The 21,072-nt window shown below is 42.1% G+C and overlaps 1 protein-coding gene across 1 annotated transcript in view; it reads right to left on the reverse strand.

Annotated features, from left to right (window-relative positions):
• The window catches only part of LOC110529564 (sodium/potassium-transporting ATPase subunit beta-1-interacting protein 2), a 155,778-nt gene that overhangs the window by 78,007 nt on the left and 56,699 nt on the right, over nucleotides 1–21,072 (reverse strand). Inside the window, exon 2 of the mRNA XM_021611850.3 lies at nucleotides 2,768–2,905. Within this exon, the coding sequence (XP_021467525.1) occupies nucleotides 2,768–2,905 (138 nt within the window). The remainder of the gene's footprint in view (nucleotides 1–2,767; nucleotides 2,906–21,072) is intronic.

The following is a 21,072-nucleotide window of genomic DNA, read 5'->3' on the forward strand; positions in this document are numbered from 1 at the left end:
GATGATGCTGTGACACACCGCTTCAGACCATGATGGACCCTCCACCTCCAAATTGATCCCGCTCCAAAGTACAGGCCTCGGTGTAACACTCATTCCTTCGACGATAAACGCAAATCCGACCATCACCCCTGGTGAGACAAAACCGCACCTCGTCAGTGAAGAGCACTTTTTGCCAGTCCTGTCTGGTCCAGCAACATTGTTGCCGGTGATGTCAGGTGAGGACCTGCCTTACAACAGGCCTACAAGTCGTGGTCTGCCACTGCGAGGACGATCAGCTGTCCATCCTGTCTCACTGTAGCGCTGTCTTAGGCATCTCACAGTACGGACATAGCAATTTATTGCCCTGGCCACATCTGCAGTCCTCATGCCTCCTTGCAGCATGCCTAAGGCACGTTCGCGCAGATGAGCAGGGACACTGGGCATCTTCCTTTTGGATTTTTTCAGAGTCAGTAGAAATGCCTCTTTAGTGTCCTATGTTTTCATAACTGTGACCTTCATTTCCTACCGGCTGTAAACTGTTAGTGTCTTAATGACCGTTCCACAGGTGCATGTTCATTAATTGTTTATAGCTCATTGAACAAGCATGGGAAACAGTGTTTAAACACTTTACAATGAAGATATGTGAATAGCTGTAATAGCTACAGTAAATTAGATAGTGCAGTTAGAATAACAAGAATTTAAGCTTCCTACCCATATAAGACATGTCTATGTCCTGGGAATGTTCTTGTTATTTACAGCGTCAGGCTAATCACATTGGCGCATGTTAGCTCAACCGTCCCAGTATAGTGACACCGATCCCATAGAGCAGTGGTTCCCAAACTTTTTATAGTCCCGTACCCCTTCAAACATTCAACCTCCAGCTGTGTACCCCCTCTATAGCACCAGGATCAGCGCACTCTCAAATGTTGTTTTGTGCCATCATTGTAAGCCTGCCACACACACACACACTATACGATACATTTATTAAACATAAGAATGAGTGTGAGTTTTTGTCACAACCCGGCTCGTGGGAAGTGGCAAAGAGCTCTTACAGGACCAGGGCACAAATAATAATATAATAATAATCAATAATTTTGCTCTTTATTTAACAATCTTACATTTAAAACCTTATTTGTTCATAAAAAATTGTGAATAACTCACCACAGGTTAATGAGAAGGGTGTGCTTGAAAGGATGCACATAACTCTGCAATGTTGGGTTGTATTTGAGAGAGTCTCAGTCTTAAATCATTTTCCACACACAGTCTGTGGCTGTATTTAGTTTTCATGCTAGTGAGGGCCGAGAATCCACTCTCACATAGGTACGTGGTTGCCAAGGGCATCAGTGTCTTAACAGCGCGATCTGCCAAGGCAGGATACTCTGAACGCAGCCCAATCCAGAAATCTGGCAGTGGCTTATGATTAAATTCAATTTTCACATAACTGCTTGTTGCATTTTCTCTTGTTCAGATATCGGTAAGTGGACTGGAGGCAGGGCATGAAAGGGATAACGAATCCAGTTGTTTGTGTCATCCATTTCAGGAAAGTACCTGCACCCAACTCACTCAGGTGCTTCGCTATATCACATTTGACATTGTCCGTAAGCTTGAGTTCATTTGCCCACAAAAAATCATATAATGATAGAAAGACCTATGTGTTGTCCTTGTTAATGCAGACAGAGAGGAGCTTCAACGTCTTAATCATAGCCTCAATTTTGTCCCGCACATTGAATATATTTGCGGAGAGTCTCTGTAATCCTAGATTTAGATGATTCAGGCGAGAAAAAACATCACCCAGATAGGCCAGTCGTGTGAGAAACTCGTCATCATGCAAGCAGTCAGATAAGTGGAAATTATGGTCAGTAAAGAAAACTTTAAGCTCGTCTCTCAATTGAAAAAAATTTGTCAATACTTTGCCCCTTGATAACCAGCACACTTCTTTCTGCGTTACATGGTCGCTGCCCATATCACTGCATAGTGCAGAACATACATGAGAGTACAGGGGCCTTGCTTTAACAAAATTAACAATTTTCACTGTAGTGCCCAAAGCATCTTTCAAGCTATCAGGCATTCCCTTGGCCGCAGGAGCCTCTCGGTGCATGCTGCAGTGTACCCAAGTGGCGTCGGGAGCAACTGCTTGCACGCGCGTTACCACTCCACTATGTCTCCCTGTCATGACTTTTGCGCCATCAGTACAGATACCAACATGAGCAGCAGCTACGTTTGGCTACATACGGACCGTTAGTGGAATTCCCGCAAGAGAGTAACGGTGATTAGATGTTAATTATTTGACTAAGCTACCTGTATTTCACATTGTGTTGTTTAAAAAAATTATTTGGCGTACCCCCGACGGCATTGCGCGTACCCCTGGGGGTACACACAGTAGAGGCTAAAAATAATTTTGTAAACTGTCTCCTCCCTTTCATCTACACTGATTGAAGTGGATTTAACAAGTGACATCAATAAGCCACCATAGCTTTCACCTGCATTCACCTGGTCAGTCTATGTCACAGAAAGAGCAGGTGTTTTATACACTCAGTTTATATTCCTTTTCAGTATAGACACTTTAAATATCAATTCAAGTCATTAAATATTAACATGTGATTGTATCTTTTGTCAGTCTGTTCTCACAGTTTAAGGAAAGCCTTTGAAAAACAGCATTATACATAACTGAAATCAAATGTGTGATAGGTGAGATATATTATTTGCTTCATAACACCACTTTACATAAAAGCACTTTCCACTTTCCAAAGATATTAATGTATAGGAAATTAAAGAAGATATAACTCACCCCAGTTACGTATCTTGGTCTGAATTGTACAGTCCCAAAGAGCCCCAAGATGACTATGATGATGTGCACAAAGTTTGTGAGGATAGGAGCCCATTGGTACCCAAGGAAGTCAAATATTTGTCGTTCCAATATGCTGATCTGTAAGGAAAATCAAGAAAAATAAATTAACTTTAGTACCAGAGCCATGAGATATGTGTTAGAGTGATGTATCTTAAAGTTTATGCTGAAAGGGAGGGAGGACAGGGCATTCTGCTTGCACACCACACCAAGGGGCGAGACTTCCGCCTCCTCTCTCTCCTCTTCCCAATCACACAACTGCCTCTAATTGCCCGGGAAGTGTAGAAATCCTCAGGGTCACGTCCCCATCCCCCTCGATCTCGGCCTCTGTGGGAAATTGAAGCTGGCAAGGCTAGACCCCTTTACCCCGACCATTTGGATCTCAGTGTCTGATTGGACATGACACCAGTTGTTGATATGACTACCAGCCATGGCACTTCAAACGGCTGCGGTAAGGAGAGGGATCACAGTGTGTCCCAACGGTGTCGGAGCCAGATATCACTTCATAGCTCCGACGCTAATGGTTCCCAAATCCCCACTTGCACTGCAACTACAGGAGGCTTTAAACTCATCTTCATATCTGCAACTAACAAACTATCTCCTTACTGTAAAGGCACTGTCCTTACTAATAAAGGTATGTCAGAGCACTCCATTTATTACAGTTGGAGGAGTGAAAAAAATGCCTGGCAGAATAATTGGATTTCCCTCCCTGTAAATTCCATGTGAACGAATAGGAAATGGCCTTGAAATATTTGTGAGATCTCAGTTTAACAAACTGCCGCCTGAATTCGAGAACTCGAAGTATGTATGTTTGTGATGGGAATTCTTCACTCGTGTTCCTTCTATTGACTGTTGATGAGCTTTGACGATCACAACAGATGCCACAACTAAATTAACTTCTCCTTTGAGCACTCCATTCCTCTCCATGTCGCTAAGCAACATTTTATGAATGTAATTTCATCTCGTCAAAACATCAAGTTTCTCTCTATTAAATCCAGTCTGTCCATGTCTCAGTCCAGTCCAGAGCTGACCAGCTGAGATCCCTCACACTGGGCTTCTGATTAAGAATAAGCTATGCTACCTGCCGATCCACAGATCTCTCTGCTGATTCTGTCCCATGCTGTCTGTCTGTATGTCTATGGCAGCCTAGCTAGCTGCTATACATCTGATACTGTATGACTCATAGATCATGAATCAGAATGCACAGTTAGGTCCATGTGACAGGGTCCTACTGTCATTCCAGACACAATGACTCTGCTCACTGCTCACTGCTCTATGACTCAGTTTTTCCCAGATTAATGATAGTATTTTTAAAAACGTTCCTCCGAAATACAGAGGCTGAGCTTGGCATTTTTCAATTTCATTGCCAACTATTCAGAGCTCAGCTTACCTTGTTTCATTGTATGACACGTAATGACCCTCTTTTAATGCTTGGTTTTGAGAGCTATTGCTCAGGGGATGAGATTTCTCTCCATTTACAGGATCTTCATTGTAAAAGTGCCGGTACAACTGTTATTCATCCAGCAGGAACTGAGAAATTAAAAAAAAAATGTTTTGAAAATATAACCTAATTGAAAGTGAATTAGCTTCTAGTTAGTGGCTTTCATTATGATCTAGTACATTAGACTGTCTTTTTTCCTAAGGTGATGTAGGCTATTCCGCCACGGGTATGTAAATTGTTTGGTATCTATGCTAAGCTGTTCCTGACACCTATCTTGTCTGTTTATCTGGCCCAGTCTCCATGGTGACCCTCTGTCATTTCATGGGTCAGTGGAATGAAAGGAAAACTGGTGTTTTTCCATCTGTTTCTTTCCAGAAAATACTGAATAGTCAGAGCAAAAGGGAGTCAGAGTCAGGGATCAACGCTAGCTCCTGTACGCCCCCTACCACCCGGCAAAGACCTCTTATAAAAAGCACCTTTCTGTCTAATATGACACCAGTCAGGTCCTCCTCTTAGAGGCGTTGTTAACTTGTTTCTGCTGAACTGCAAAATCACAAAGAAAATGTATGATGGTAATTAGCAGCACTCAGCATTTCCATGGTATTGGAGAAGGAGAAGCACTCATGAAAAGCTGCATGCACCTCGCCATATTAGCTACTAAAGCGGGGAGCCCAGAGAGTCCTGATGGGAGCCCATATGGCAGCACAAAAGCAGCCTGCCGCCTGGATTGGAAAGGTAAACAACAAGGAAACATGCTATATTGCTGCAATTAAACATGCAGCGCTTCCACACCACATTTACATGTATAAGGCTCAACCCAAATAACAGCCATTGGTGAATTGTAACCCCTAGCATTAGTTACCTGATAATATCTAAATGTCAAAGCTGCCTGAGAGTACACTTGGGAGTACCTGATGTTATTGGATGAACTCCCAGACACCCAGAGACTCATCTGCCTCGGTATCACAGGCCGTGTACAACGTTGAGAGAAGAAAGAGGCTTCAGGGCTTTCCTCACTGCCTGACACAGAGAGACAAACCTTGGGCTATTGTTGGAATCAGAGGGTCTCCCTAGTCATTAATGTGGCCCCTGAGCCCACTTTCATCAACACAAATAAGAACAGCTCTCCCAAGCAGCTGTGCACAGAGTAATTATCCATACATTAGTAATTATAAACATATATTTGGGGGGAACCCATTATTGAGTCGGTCAGAAGAGTGGCCTTATTCTCCAGGGAAATAACATTGACTAAATGAAAGGGGATCCAAATAACATGCCAGATCCTAAGAGAAGGAATGTCTCAGTACGCTATAACCCTTTGTCTGACAAAAAACATCTGCAAGGGCAATTGGTAGGCCCTCACCAAATTTGAAGGAAAAAAAATGAATTAGTAAACCATGAAACTCCATACATCTGTCATTATATATTGTCATGGTGTTCTGTTTTTCATACACAATAGTGAATTTAGTTGATCAATCTGTTTGGTCATGCTGTTTTGCATAACACCTTCATTTTACCCTCCTGAAAAGAGTTGGAAAGAACCTCATTACTGAGGTAGAACATAAGGAATCCTGGCTGATTACAGGAAAAGAAGTGCACACTTCAGCTCTCTACAACTGCTGATTGAAATGGAAGTTTATCCTCCGAGCTTCGCCAAAGCTTAGGGGTTTTCTTTTTTCTCCAAGTGTGGAGGAGACATGAGTTGCCTCTAATCACTGAGACAAAAGCCAATCAATCAGTGGTGGCAGCATGAATAGAGAGGCAGGCAGCTTCATGCTGCATTCAGACAATGCTCGGGAGGCTGTACGACACACAGTGGCTCTGACCAGAGCACATTAGCCCCAGAGTGTGGGGAGGTAACAGGAGGTATTGTGCATCCTGGACTAGTGGGTTCCCTCTCATGCAAAATCACAGATAAGGCCTTCACCATTTTCCATCACTAGTACTACAAATCCACCTGCAAACGCTCAGGTGTTTTAATGGTACTCCAAACATTCAGTTAAGCTAGACTACAGAACCTGGGGGAGAGAAAAACACCAAGGTAGAAATTGATTTGTTAAACAAATAGCACATCAACGCTTATCGACTGGATGGCACACTGGGTATTTTGTTCTGCAGATAATAAGGGATGTTGTTTAGCTTTCGAGGAAAGAAGGAATCAGAGGCTCTAATAATGATTTTAGTGTGATATGGAAAATTGTACTGTAGCAAACATGTTCATTTCTGTGTATGTCCATTTCTATCCCTGCAGGCAGTTGGCTACTGTATAAATGATTTCCTTCTGTATATTAAACCAATCCCATGCTTGGCGAGGTTTCATAATTTATTCACTGTGAACGTGAAAAACAAATATATTTAAAATATATTCAGGCTAGATCATTTAAAAAGGTTTGAAACAAATCTCTCACATCTGCAGAGGGTAAGACTGTCTCTCAAAACACTCTTGGATGGAAAGAAAACATTAATGCAAAATGTATGATCCAAAATGAATATGTACTAGATTTCTCAGAAACATCACTTTCACAAGATATTCATGAGATGATCCTAACGATATATATAATTTGATAAATAATAAAGCACAACCTTTTTGCCAATATAAACGAGTCAAATAAACTTTTTTGTTTTACCAGATAAAATATTAAACAACAGCAACACACTTTATAAATGCTGACATTTTGAATCATTTTCTCCCCCACTTTGCGGTATAGATGTTTAAAAAGAGAGAGAAAACAACTAATAATATATGCACAAGTTTCATTAAATATTCATCAACATCATGCGCATGTGTAAGATGACGGATGAATTGTAAAATCATGAGTCATGAAAAATGTATGGGTGGAGGCTGGGGGGGTCCAAGATATGGGAGAGGGTGTAACCTTTTTTTGCTTTGGGGAGGGTTGTGTGTTTTTTTATTGGGCACAGTTTACATTTTCTGTTTTGCAGGTGCCCCTATATTTTTCATTCCGTCCTGCTTGCATGCGCTTCCCTACCAAACCCCTGGTTCAACCAATGCCCTCTGGGACAAGTGTTCTGCCACTGACTGCGTGCGGACTGCCAGGGACAGGTTCGTTGTTTGAATGAATTAATGAATTTCTCTCTGTCTGTCCCGTAGGCTACGTTTATAATGCATCAATGCTGCAATGTAGCAATTTATCACCACCAGCCTAGGCTAGGCTACTACAGTAAATGTAGGTGACCACCTGTGTGCTATGTAAGAGACAGACGAAAAAATATTGTCCGGAGTTTGACCATGTCAATTACTGCTTACAAACATTTAGGCTACATAGATGTCTCTCTCTCTCCCTTTCCTTTCCTTGTCTTTCCTAGTCAATTAATTTGATAGGCTACATTGTTTAGGCATAATCCTAATGTTGCCAACTTTCTGATATCCTACAGCCAGGATTAGAAGGTAGGCCTAGGTTTTTAATAAGTTTTTAGTAAAGGAGAAATGTAATTTGTTCTTGTGTCTGAGATGCGCTGGTAGCTTTGATTGTCCATTCAGAAAGTCTACGAAAGTAGCCTATCTGGACTGAGGAATGATATAACTGACATAAGCATAACAAAAATGAAGGCAAGTGCCATGATGATCAGCATATACAGTGGGGCAAAAAAGTATTTAGTCAGCCACCAATTGTGCAAGTTCTCCCACTTAAAAAGATGAGAGAGGCCTGTAATTTTCATCATAGGTACACAGACAAAATGAGAAAAAAAATCCAGAAAATCACATTGTAGGATTTTTTATGAATTTATTTGCAAATTATGGTGGAAAATAAGTATTTGATCACCTACAAACAAGCAAGATTTCTGGCTCTCACAGACCTGTAACTTCTTCTTTAAGAGGCTCCTCTGTCCTCCACTCGTTACCTGTATTAATGGCACCTCTTTGAACTTGTTATCAGTATAAAAGACAACTGTCCACAACCTCAAACAGTCACACTCCAAACTCCACTATGGCCAAGACCAAAAAGCTGTCAAAGGACACCAGAAACAAAATTGTAGACCTGCACCAGGCTGGGAAGACTGAATCTGCAATAGGTAAGCAGCTTGGTTTGAAGAAATCAACTGTGGGAGCAATTATTAGGAAATGGAAGACATACAAGACCACTGATAATCTCCCTCGATCTGGGGCTCCACGCAAGATCTCCCCCCGTGGGGTCAAAATGATCACAAGAACGGTGAGCAAAAATCCCAGAACCACACAGGGTGACCTAGTGAATGACCTGCAGAGAGCTGGGACAAAAGTAACAAAGCCTACCATCAGTAACACACTACGCCGCCAGGGACTCAAATCCTGCAGTGCCAGACGTGTCCCCCTGCTTAAGCCAGTACATGTCCAGGCCCGTCTGAAGTTTGCTAGAGAGCATTTGGATGATCCAGAAGAAGATTGGGAGAATGTCATATGGTCAGATGAAACCAAAATATAACTTTTTGGTAAAAACTCAACTCGTCATGTTTGGAGGACAAAGAATGCTGAGTTGCATCCAAAAAACACCATACCTACTGTGAATCATGGTGGTGGAAACATCATGCTTTGGGGCTGTTTTTCTGCAAAGGGACCAAGACGACTGATCCGTGTAAAGGAAAGAATGAATGGAGCAATGTATCGTGAGATTTTGAGTGAAAACCTCAACCCCATAGAAAATCTTTGGAGGGAGTTGAAAGTCCGTGTTGCCCAGCAACAGCTCCAAAACATCACTGCTCTAGAGGAGATCTGCATGGAGGAATGGGCCAAAATACCAGCAACAGTGTGTGAAAACCTTGTGAGGACTTACAGAAAACGTTTGACCTCTGTCATTGCCAACAAAGGGTATATAACAAAGTATTGAGATATTATCTTTGTTATTGACCAAATACTTATTTTCCACCATAATTTGCAAATAAATCCTACAATGTGATTTTGTCTGTCATAGTTGAAGTGTACCTACGATGAAAATTATAGGCCTCTCTCATCTTTTTAAGTGGGAGAACTTGCACAATTGGTGGCTGACTAAATACTTTTTTGCTCCACTTTACCTTTGGCCATGTTGTGTATGTGCTGGAATGACAACAGATGCCAGTTTTGCATTTATTCTCTTAGGCTGAGATGCAACTGAAGCAAACACTCCTGTCATGTTTGAATCATCTTGTGATATTTTCAGTAGTAACATATTGCCATTGCCACTGCCTTCTCAAATGCAAGAGAATGACTGCAGCAGCAGCGTTTGTGACGTTATGCAAATCTTTTGGCAAAGTTGGGGGAAAAAAGGCATTGGAGTTGGTGTGAAAAGGGATATACTCTGGTCTTAATCATTATTGTGAGTTAATTAAATGAAGGGGGATTGTAGTGCAACAAGGGTCATATACATTTTTCTAACATTGGTGAAGGGGGTATAACATTTTTTAGGATGGCTCGAGTTGGACCCCCCCAGTAATTATCAAATGGTCCGTTACCACAGAGGGAGGGATGAGATAAATGAAGTAGCTTTTGTGGAAGCAGATTCACTAAATATGATACACCCAAAGATGGTAGAGGGATCTAGAGTGCCTTCGGAATGTATTCAGGCACCTTCACTTTTTTCTATATTTTGTTACATTACAGCCTTATTCTAAAATTGATTGTTAACATATTTTTTCATCAATTTTTATTTTATTTTCATCACTCTACACACAATACCCCATAATGACAAAGCAAAAACATTTTATTTGAGTAACAAAATATATATACTGAAATATTACATTTACTTAAGTATTCAGACCCTTTACAGCATGTCACGCCCTGACCTGAGATATCTCTGTTTTCTTTATATTTTGGTTAGGTCTGGGTGTGACTAGGGTGGGTACTCTAGTGTATGTCTAGGGTTTTGTATGTCTAGGGTTGTTGTAGGTCTAGGGGTTTTGTATTTCTATGTTGGCCTGATATGGTTCCCAATCAGAAACAGCTGTTTATCGTTGTCTCTGATTGGGGATCATATTTAGGCAGCCCTGTTTCCCACATTCTGTTGTGCGATCTTGTTCTATGTTTAGTTGCCGGTCTGCACTATTCGTATAGCTTCATGTTTCGTTTGTGCTTGTTAGTTTTGTTTTGCTGAGTTTCGGTTTTATTAAAAACATGTGGAACTCTACTCACGCTGCACCTTGGTCTCATCTTTATAACGAACGTGACAGAAGATCCCACCATAAAAAGACCAAGCAGCATGTTCAAGAGGAGTGGACATCCTGGGCCCGGGAGAAAGATGAGTGGAGGACATTGTGGACCTGGGAGGAGGTAATGGCAGGGGACAAGACCCTGCGATGGAAGCAGGTGGAGATAGCGCAGGAGGAACGGCGATGATATGAGGGGACACGGCTAGCACGGAAGCCCGAGAGGCAGCTCCCCAACATTTTTTGGGGGCGGCACATGGGGAGATTGGCAGAGTCAGGAGTTAGACCTGAGCCAACTCCCTGTGCTGACGGGCCACAGTCCGGAACCTCCAACAACGGTCCAAAGTCCGGAACCTCCAACGACGGTCCACAGTCCGGAACCCCAACGACGGTCCACAGTCAGGAACCTCCAGCGACGGCCCCCTGTCCGGGGTCTCCAGCGATGGTCCCCAGTCCGGGGTCTCCAGCGACGGTCCCCAGTCCGGGGTCTCCAGCGACGGTTCCCAGTCCGGGGCCTCCGGCGAAGATCCACAGTCCAGAGCCTCCGGCGATGATCCACGGTCCGGTTCTACAAAGGCGGAGAGATCAGCGTAAAGAGGGGGGGCTGCGTGCTGACGGTATGACGCTACAAGCTTGGCACACCTGTATTTGGGGAGTTCCTTATTTTCTTCTCTGCAGATCCTGTCAAGCTCTGTCAGAGTATCATCTTGGTTTCATCAGATCAGAGAATGTTGTTTATCATGGTCTGAAAGCCTTTAGGTGCCTTTTGGCAAACTCATAGCAGGCTGTCATGTGCCTTTTACTGAGGAGTGACTTCCGTCTGGCCACTCTACCATAAAGGCCTGGTTGGTGGAGTGCTGCAGAGATGGATATCCTTCTGGAAGGTTCTCCCATCTCCAAAGAGGAACTCTAGAGCTCTGTCAGAGTGACCATCAGGTTCTTGGTCACCTCCATGAAAAAAGCCCTTTTCCCCCGATTGCTCAGTTTGACCGGACGGCCAGCTCTAGGAAGAATCTTGGTGGTTCCAAACTTCTTCTATTTAAGAATGATGGAGGCCACTGTGTTCTTGGGGACCTTCAATGCTGCAGACCTTCAATGCTTATTTGGTACCCTTCCCCAGATCTGTGCCTCGACACAATCCTGTCTCGTAGCTCTACGAACAATTCCTTCGACCTCATGGCTTGATTTTTGCTCTGACATGCACTGTCAACTGTGGGACCTTATATAGTGTGTGCCTTTCCAAATCATGTCCAATGAACTGAATATACCACAGGTGGACTCCAATGAAGTTGTAGAATCATCTCAAGGATGATCAATGGAAACAGGATGCACCTCAGTTCAATATCGAGTCTCATAGCAAAGGGTCTGAATACTTATGTAAACAAGTTATTTCTGTTTTTTCTAAAAACCTGTTTTCGGGTATTGTGTGTAGATTGCTGAGGACAAGGTTTAATTTAATCAATTTTGAGAATAAGGCTAAGAATAACGTAACAAAATGTGGAAAAAGTCAAGGGGTCTTAATACTTCCCGAAGGCACCGTATTTGGTGTGATGAAAGCATTCCGACAATAATGGTGTATCCAGTAGAGCTCCTTGGGGAACACCTTCCCTCTCTGCTAAATACAATGACAAGCATTCAGCGCCTGAGATATGCACATAATAATACAGCTATCTTTGTTCTGCCATAGCAGTAGTCACTTTCTGCACTGCAACACCTGAGGACAAGATCTACCAATCTAACACAGTTCCACTAGAGGAACAACAAGACTTCATCTGAGAGGAACAAATCTGAAAATCAATCAATATGCTCATGTTGATTTCATTTTGATTTATTTTGCTGTGGTTTTATGTACTGTACCCTTGCGAGTACATTGAATGTGATGACGGTGGTAGAGTATGTGTAAAGTTATAGTTTCATGTACCCAACAAAAGGCTTTGAACATCCTTTTCAGCAACAATTTAATTAATGTGTTCTTAAAAATGACTTTACCATTCAATTGGCCTATGTATAATTATGCCTTCATCAAAGCACAGCAGGGTGGGGTTACCAGGTAGTGATGATTAAAGATGCAAATCTACAAACATATATTTAAAGGTATAATATTGTTATATTAATACTTATTCCTCCAAACCAATAGTCCTATTTATAACGGGTGAGCAAGACACACAATAGCCTATGTGGTCCATGAACCCAGAGGACATTCTAACAGTATATGAGTCCGTCATTGTACTATAGTGAGGTATGTTCCTATTAAAGATGATTCTGTGAATGTAGGCTACATGTAGAGTCTTCAATGATAAAAGACACATACCTACAGGGGCTTTGAAAGTGACAAATGCAGGCCCTTGGGTGTATGACAGGCCACAACGAGATGGGGAGGAGGGAATGGACAAACCACAGAGAAAGATGCAGCGATGTGAAACTAGCCTACATGTTCAACTGAGTACCAAAAGTGTCTCACACACTGCTTGAGCCTGTATGAATAATGATTCATTGAATTTTTATGAATATAAACCAGTGTTTTTGGAAATACACTGGAACATTCAGTGGATATGTAATTACAGACATAAAGTGTTCTTGTGATTGAACCAATGAGCAGTTAAACAAAATGGAGTCAAATTATAAATGAATTCTGCAACATTATACAAATAACAGTCATTCAAAATGCATCAGCTCCATCAACATCTTGTCAAATCTATGTCTGTAATGTCCGTTTCATGAACACCAACTGCTTTCTGCGCTGATTGAAATAAGCATTTATGCGACACATGACATCTATCTCAAACTGAATGTGCTGTCTGTCAGTAAGGAAACAAACACAGCTAATGTACTACAGGAAAAACTGTACCATATTGTTTTCAGAACTGGGATAAGTGTATATGTGGGCTGCTAACTCATTCAAAGGGCAATATGACACAGACCCATAGCTAATGGCAAATTCTGCCTTCAAATGAGAGGTCTCTTTTTTCTCAATACAATTTCAGTTGCAGCCCCTATGGAGATCACATCAACAACTTCTAGGGTAAGGCTCCTCCACCAGTCCACCAGTTATATGACATAACCATGATAAAAAACAATAACCAATATCATGAGTATCATAAGCTGCATACAAAATGTTAAACTACTGTTTTTCTCTCAGCTGAAAATATCTACACGACCTCTATAACCCATGCCAGGTGCTCTATTGTGCTCTCTGGTTATAAATGTACTATATTTTCCCCTTTATGATTTTGGTTGTTATCGGCCACCATCAGCACCGGCCTGTACCCTAAATGCCCTAAGCTCTCTCCTAGCCCCTTACACTAAGTCTGAATGTGTCCTGCTAGGTGACCTAAACTGGGACATGCTTAACCCACCTGATCAAGTCTTAAAGTAAGGGGGCTCCCAGATTATTACCAATCCCACAATATATGACACCAAACACCCAGAAAAGGCTACTCTCCTTGATGTTTTTCTTACAAATAATCCTGATAGGTATCAGTCTGGGGTTTTCTGTAAGGTTAGTGATCACTGTTTTACAGCCTATGTTTGTAATGGTTGCTCTGTGAAACGACCTGTCCTGATTTGTCATAGATGCTTGCTAAAAAACTTTAATGAGCCTGAACTCTCGTTCAGGCAAATTAGAAATAAGTGCAATTATTGGAGTAGCGATGATCTTTGAGTCCCTAATCACCTGAGTCCCTAATAGAATCCCTAATCACTTGAGTCCCTAATCTTTGAGTCCCTGATAGAAATTATTGGAGTAGCGATGATCTTTGAGTCCCTAATCACCTGGCAGGGCCAGAGAATCACAGCAAGAGTATTTTATTCCCAACCGTGCCTGCCTGCGAGCCTTCCCACTGGGCAACAGCTGGTTCAATCAACATTGTTTCCACATCATTTCAACCAAAAAATGTAATGTGATCAAAACAAACTTTAATTGTCACATGCTTCGTAAACAACAGGTGTAGATTAACAGTGAAATGCTTACTCACGGGCCCTCTCCAACAATGCAAACAATAATAGAAAAATAATAAAACATGGAATAAATACACAATAAGTAACGATAACTTGGCTATTTACACGGGTTACCAGCACAGAGTTGATGTGCAGGGGTACGAGGTAATTGAGGTAGATATGTACATATATGTAGGGATAAAGTGACTAAGCAACAGGATAGATAATAAACAGTAGCAAGCAGCGTATGTGATGAGTCAAAAGAGTTAGTGGCAAAAGGTTCAATGCAGATAGTCCGAGTTGGTTGGTTAACTATTTAACAAACTATTTAGCAGTCTTATGGCTTAGGGGTAGAAGCTATTCAGGGTCTTGTTGGTTTCAGACTTGCTGCATTAGTACCGCTTGCCATGTGGTTAGCAGAAAGAACAGTCTATGACTTGGGTGGCTGGAGTCTTTGACAATTTTTCGGGTCTTCTTCTGACACAGTCTGGTATAGAGGTCCTGGATGGCAGGGAGCTCAGCCTCAGTGATGAAATGTGATTTGACTTGATTTTACCTTCTGCAGCGCCTTGAGGTACCAAGCGGTGATGCAGCCAGTCAAAGTGCTCTCAATGGTGTGGCTGTACACATTTTTGAGGCTCTGAGGTTTCCCTTTGTAATCCGTGATAGTTTGCAAGACCTGCCACATCTGACGAGAGTCAGAGCTGGTGTAGTAGGATTCGATTTTAGTTCTGTATTTACATTTTGGCTGCTTGATGTTTTGTTGGAGGTCGTAGTGAGATTTCTTATAAAGCGTCAGGATTAGTGTCCTGCTCCTTGAAAAGCTCTAGCCTTTAGATCAGTGTGGATGTTGCCTGTAATCCATGGCTTCTGGTTGGGATATGTACGTACGTACGGTCACTGTGGGGACGACGTTGTCAATGCACTTATTGATGAGTGGTTGATGGTTGAGAGAATGCCAAGAGTGTGCAAAGCTGTCATCAAGGCAAAGATTGGCTACTTTGAAGAATCTGAAATATAAAATATATTTTGATTTGTTTAACACTTTTTGGTTACTACATGATTCCATATGTGTTATTTCATTGTTTTGATGTCTTCACTATTATTCTACAATGTAGAAAATAGTAAAAATAAAGAAGAAAGAGTAGGTGTGTCCAAACCATTGACTGGTACTGTAAATCAAAACTAGACATTGAACTGACTCCTGTGCCCAGTGGGTTATTAATAATATCAGCCATTGAGGAGCCCCCAGGAACTGATGACTAGCCCTCATTTGCAACACTATGCTTAAGAACCAATGGGGGGAGCATTAATGACATGAGTGAGGATAGCTTCAGGAGAAAGGGGACAGAGTTTGAATAAAACTCATCAGGATATGGATAAGTGTTAGCCTAATGAGGATAATTAATTTCAATATTTGTTTGCATTTCAAGGAGCCCTGGTGAAGTATCAGTGTTGCCTGAGGGCCACCAGCCCTATGAGCTCTGAACCAGCAATAGACCTCTGTGTTGCCAACATGGCTGGAAAATGTGACTTGACACTATGCAGCAAGCGGCTATTAAGAACTACCACAGACACAGTCTGTTGTAAGCAACAAGGGGCCGACAAATTAGCCAATTCCTCCGCAATTACTATGAAATGCTTCATGATTAATTAAGCTTCGGAATGCAAAATAATCTGACAAACTCCGTGTCAGGATTTGGCCAGGATTGTTCAGGTTTCGGTCACTAGGTGCCCCCATTGTGCTTTTTTGACCCTTTTGTTTTTCCCTTGTTCTAGTTATTAGTTGCACCTGTGCCTCATTTCCCTTGAATGTATTTAAACCCTTAGTGTTCCTCAGTTCTTTGCTCTGTGTTTATGTTAGCACCCAGCCCCAGCCATGCTGTGAACTTTTGTTTCGCTAGTAGGATGACACTCCAGAGGGCAAAACTGAACAATGTGGTCCGGTTTTAATAGCATTAAAGTTATATTCCTCACAACAAGATATCAATGGGGTTTTACGGTAATTGGATGAGCTTAAACTGTGATCTCGGTTTTAGATGTAGATGGCTAGAGAGCTTGTTGTGGAACATGGTATCCTCAAACTCATTAAAAGCTTTTGGGGGACTTCTGCTCTGATGACTGCATTACTAGGGCTGGAACAATTACTGTATAAGTGTGTAACTGACAGTTATGAATGAAGACGGTTTTTAAAATGAATTTGTGTAACGAACAGCTGACTGAAAATGGCCGGGTATTTATGCTATTTGCCTCATGACTCTTACATGCTTTGTTGACTATGAACTTGCTTGTTTAACCAACCGTGGCACAGACTATGTTTGTTCCCACACTCTGGACTCTGACTCTCTATTGGTTACACAGACTCTTGGCCTCCCATCCTATTCTAACCACCCCTCGCCAGCTTTGTATTCATGTTACCTGATGAAATTGCTGTACAATATGATCTTGTTGCCATCTAATGTACATTCAAATGTTATAAATCAACATTGCAGAGCTCTCCCTGTCCTTTGCCGTGCCCTGATTGTATTGCTGCTGATTATATCTGGAAATGTGCATGTACACCCTGGCCCATATACTGTTGCTAGCCCCAATTCTGATTTGTGCTCTGATATCTGCTTCACTGATTTCTGCTTTCGTAAAAGCCTGGGTTTTCTGCACGTTGACACTAGAAGCTTATTACCTAAAATTGATCAATTGAAAATGTGGGTTCACAGCTCCAATCCAGAGGTGTTGGTCGTTACTGAGATGTGGTTAAGAAAGTGTTTTTTTTAACACTGATGTGAACCTTTCTGGTTATAACCTTTTTCGGAAAGACACATCTTCCAAAGGTGGTGAAGTGGCAATCTTTACCAAGGAACACCTTCAATGCCCAGTTGTCTCCACCAAGTCTAACCCCAAACAGTTTGATTTAATGGTTTTACGCATTAAACTTTCAAATAATTCTTTGTTGAATGTTGCTGGGTGTTACTGGCCACCATCAGCACCGGCCTGTACCCTAAATGCCCTAAGCTCTCTCCTAGCCCCTTACACTAATTCTGAATTTGTCCTGCTAAGTGACCTAAACTGGGACATGCTTAAACCCCCTGATCAAGTCTTAAAGCAAGGGGACTCCCTAAACCTTTCTCAGATTATTACCAATCCCACAAGATATGACTCCAAACACCCATAAAAGTTTACTCTCCTTGATGTTATTCTTGCAAATAATCCTGATAGGTATCAGTCTGGGGTTTTCTGTAATGACCTTAGTGATCACTGTTTTACAGCCTATGTTCGTAATGGCTTGTCTGTGAAACGACCTGTCCTGATTTGTCATAGATGCTTGCTAAAAAAACTTTAATGAGCCTGAATTCTTGTTCAGGCAAATTAGAAATAAGTGCACTCAGGCTATCCAGAAGGCCAACGTTAGTTACTTTAAGGAGCAGTTCTCTCTCTGTGGGTCTAACCCCAAGAATATCAGTAAAATGGTTAAAGACCTGGAGAATAAACCCTCCTCCTCACAGCTGCCCATGTCCCTTAATGTCTATGATGTGGTGGTTACTGACAAGGAGCACATGGCTGAGCACTTTAACCACCACTTCATTAAGTCAGGATTCCTATTGGACTCTGCCATGCCTCCTCGCCCGTCCAACATTTCCTCATCTCTCACCCCTTCAAATGCGACTATCCCCGATGCTCCTATCCTCATTTTCCCCTGCCCCGCTACAAAGTTTCTCCCTGCAGGCAGTCACTGAGTACAAGATGCTAAAGGGGCTCCTTCTTAGACTTGACCCCCAAAAAACATCTGGGTCACATGGTTTAGACCCTTTTTCTGGAAGGTAGCCATGGTGCATCCTTTATTTAAAAGGGGATATCAATCTGATCCTAACTGTTATAGGCCAATTTCTATTTGTTCATCAAAAATGTTGGAAAAACTTGTCAATAATCAACTGACTGGCTTTCTTGACGTATATAGTATTCTCTCGGGTACGCAATCTGGTTTCCGCTAAGGTTATGGTGTCACTGCAACCTTAAAGGTCCTAAATTATGTCACCATTGCCCTTGATTCTAAGCAATGTTGTGCTGCTATTTTTATTGACTTTGATACGGTAGACCATACCATTCTTGTGGGCCAGCTAAGGAGTACTGGTGTCTCTGAGGGGTCTTTGGCCTGGTTTACTAACTACCTCTCCCAAAGAGTACAGTGTATAAAGTCAGAACATCTGCTTTCTCAGCCACTGCATGTCACCAAGGGAGTCCCAAAAGGCTCGATCCTAGGTCCCACGCTCTTCTCAATTTACATAAACAACATAGCTCAAGCAGTAGGAAGCTTGGGAGCATCCTTTTATATGCAGATGACACAGTCTTATACTCAGCTGGCCCCTCCCCGGATTTTGTGTTAAATGCTCTACAACTACCTTACTACCTCTGAGGGATTAGAGCTTGAAGTAGTCACCTCATACAAGTACTTGGGAGTATGGCTAGATGGTACACTGTCCTTCTCTCAGCACACATGAAAGCTGCAGGCTAAGGTTAAATCTAGACTTGGTTTCCTCTATCATAATCGCTCCTCTTTCACCCCAGCTGCCAAACTAACCCTGATTCAGATGACTATCCTACCCATGCTAGACTACGGAGACATAATTTATAGATCGGCAGGTAAGGGTGCTCTCGAGCGGCTAGATGTTCTTCACCATTCGGCCATCAGATTTGCCACCAATGCTCCTTATAGGACACATCGCTGCACTCTATACTCCTCTGTAAACTGGTCATCACTGTCATACCCTTCGCAAGACCCACTGGTTGACGCTTATTTATAAAACCCTCCTAGGCCTCACACCCCCTATCTGAAATACCTACTGCAGCCCTCATCCTCCACATACAACACCCATCCTGCCAGTCACATTATGTTAAAGGTCCCGAAAGCACACACATCCCTGGTTCGCTCCTCTTTTCAGTTCGCTGCAGCTAGCGACTGGAACGAGGTGCAAAAAACACTCAAACTGGGCCGTTTTATCTCAATCTCTTCATTCAAAGACTCAATCATGGCCACTCTTACTGACAGTTGTGGCTGCTTCACGTGATGCATTTGTTATCTGTACTTGCCCTTTGTGCTGTTGTCTGTGCCCAATAATGTTTTTACCATGTTTTGTGCTGCTACAGTACCACGTTGTGCTGCTGCCATGTTGTGCTGCTACCATGTTGTGCTGCTGCCATGTTGTGCTGCTACCATGTTGTTGTCATGTTATGTTGCTACCATGCTGTGTTTTCATGTGTTGCTGCCATGCTATGTTGTTGTCTTAGGTCTCTCTTTATGTAATGTTGTGCTGTCTCTCTTGTCGTGATGTGTGTTTTGTCCTATATTTTAATTTTATTTTGAATTTTTAATCCCAGCCCCCATCCCCGCAGGACGCCTTTTGCCTTTTGGTAGGCCGTCATTGTAAATAAGAATTTATTCTTAACCGACTTGCCTAGTTAAATAAAGGTTAAATAAAGCATTTCCATTGGGCATTCATGCAGTTGAGTTCGTAACATGGGCTCTTATTAACACTGTGATGAAACTTTGTTGCTCCTCGCTGAAACAAGCAAACAAATCTTCAGTTGCTTAGGCAACGCCCTCCACAATGCAACAGCAGCAGAAATAGAATGAATAGAACAGGCATGGAACCTCTAACACTGGCAATTTGTCTGGTCAACTCATGGGTACACTCACAATGGCTGCTGGGTATTGTGATGCAATATTTTCCATGGTAATTTATAATGTCCATTCAAATTAAGTTAACTGATGTGGCTCATGCAATGGAATGTATTTTTTTTCTGTTGAGTTGATTCAACAATTCACAGCACAAATTTTACTTCCTGCTTTGCTCCTATGGGTACACTCCCAATGGCTGCCAGTCCACCCATTATGCCATCATTGACTTGAATGGGGATCCCTGTTCTATTCATTATATTTCTATGGCACCACATGCAGTCAGGAGCGGAGGAGAGGAGAAATGCGAAAAAAGGCTGTATGCTGCAAATTTGCTACATTTTATATGAATTAAAAATCTGTCATGAATATGGCTAAAATTGTGATTGCGAGACGCATGGATATATAATGTACTGTACAACAGAAAGATATGCTGAACTGCATAAAGACTCACACAAAAAAACATACAAATCAATGGGGGGCAGGGATGAAAGCAGGCCTATATTAAGCTATGGAGCCTCAAAGGCGACTGTGTAGAAAATACAAAAAAATAACAAGGCATTCTATTTAAGCTCTGGAAACCCAGAATGATTTGTTGATTAACGTTCAGTGGACTAGAACAGCTGGAGATATGAAATTCATTGATGAAGTCTCGCATAAATGCACTGAGTCATTCCACACAACCTAGCCTATTTGTTCTGCTCTTAATTTCCACAGGCTCAGAGGAGGGAGGCTACGTGTACCTGATCCAAGCCCTAGGAATAAAGCCACACTGTACACGCCCGGTGCATTCAAATGAATTCCATCAGTCTGAAATAACTCATGCATGCTGTCTGTTGTTGTTCTCATTGCTTTTGTAAATCAAGCATCAACCAAGCCCTCTGAAATGTTATGTAATTCATAAACAACCTGCTGTGTGGCTACTGGCAAGGTGCTGACACTAACCTTAGGTTCACTGTTCGGTATGAATATCTGTGATTTACAAAACGTATTTTCACTTCATTGTAAAGTAGATGTTATGTGTGGGAGAGTTTAAACATATTCACTGAACAAAAATATAAATCGAACATGTAAAGTTTTGGT

This window comes from Oncorhynchus mykiss, chromosome 8 (genome assembly GCF_057628025.1).
Source record: "Oncorhynchus mykiss isolate SJ-2025 chromosome 8, ASM5762802v1, whole genome shotgun sequence".
In the NCBI taxonomy this organism is placed as follows: Eukaryota; Metazoa; Chordata; class Actinopteri; order Salmoniformes; family Salmonidae; genus Oncorhynchus; species Oncorhynchus mykiss.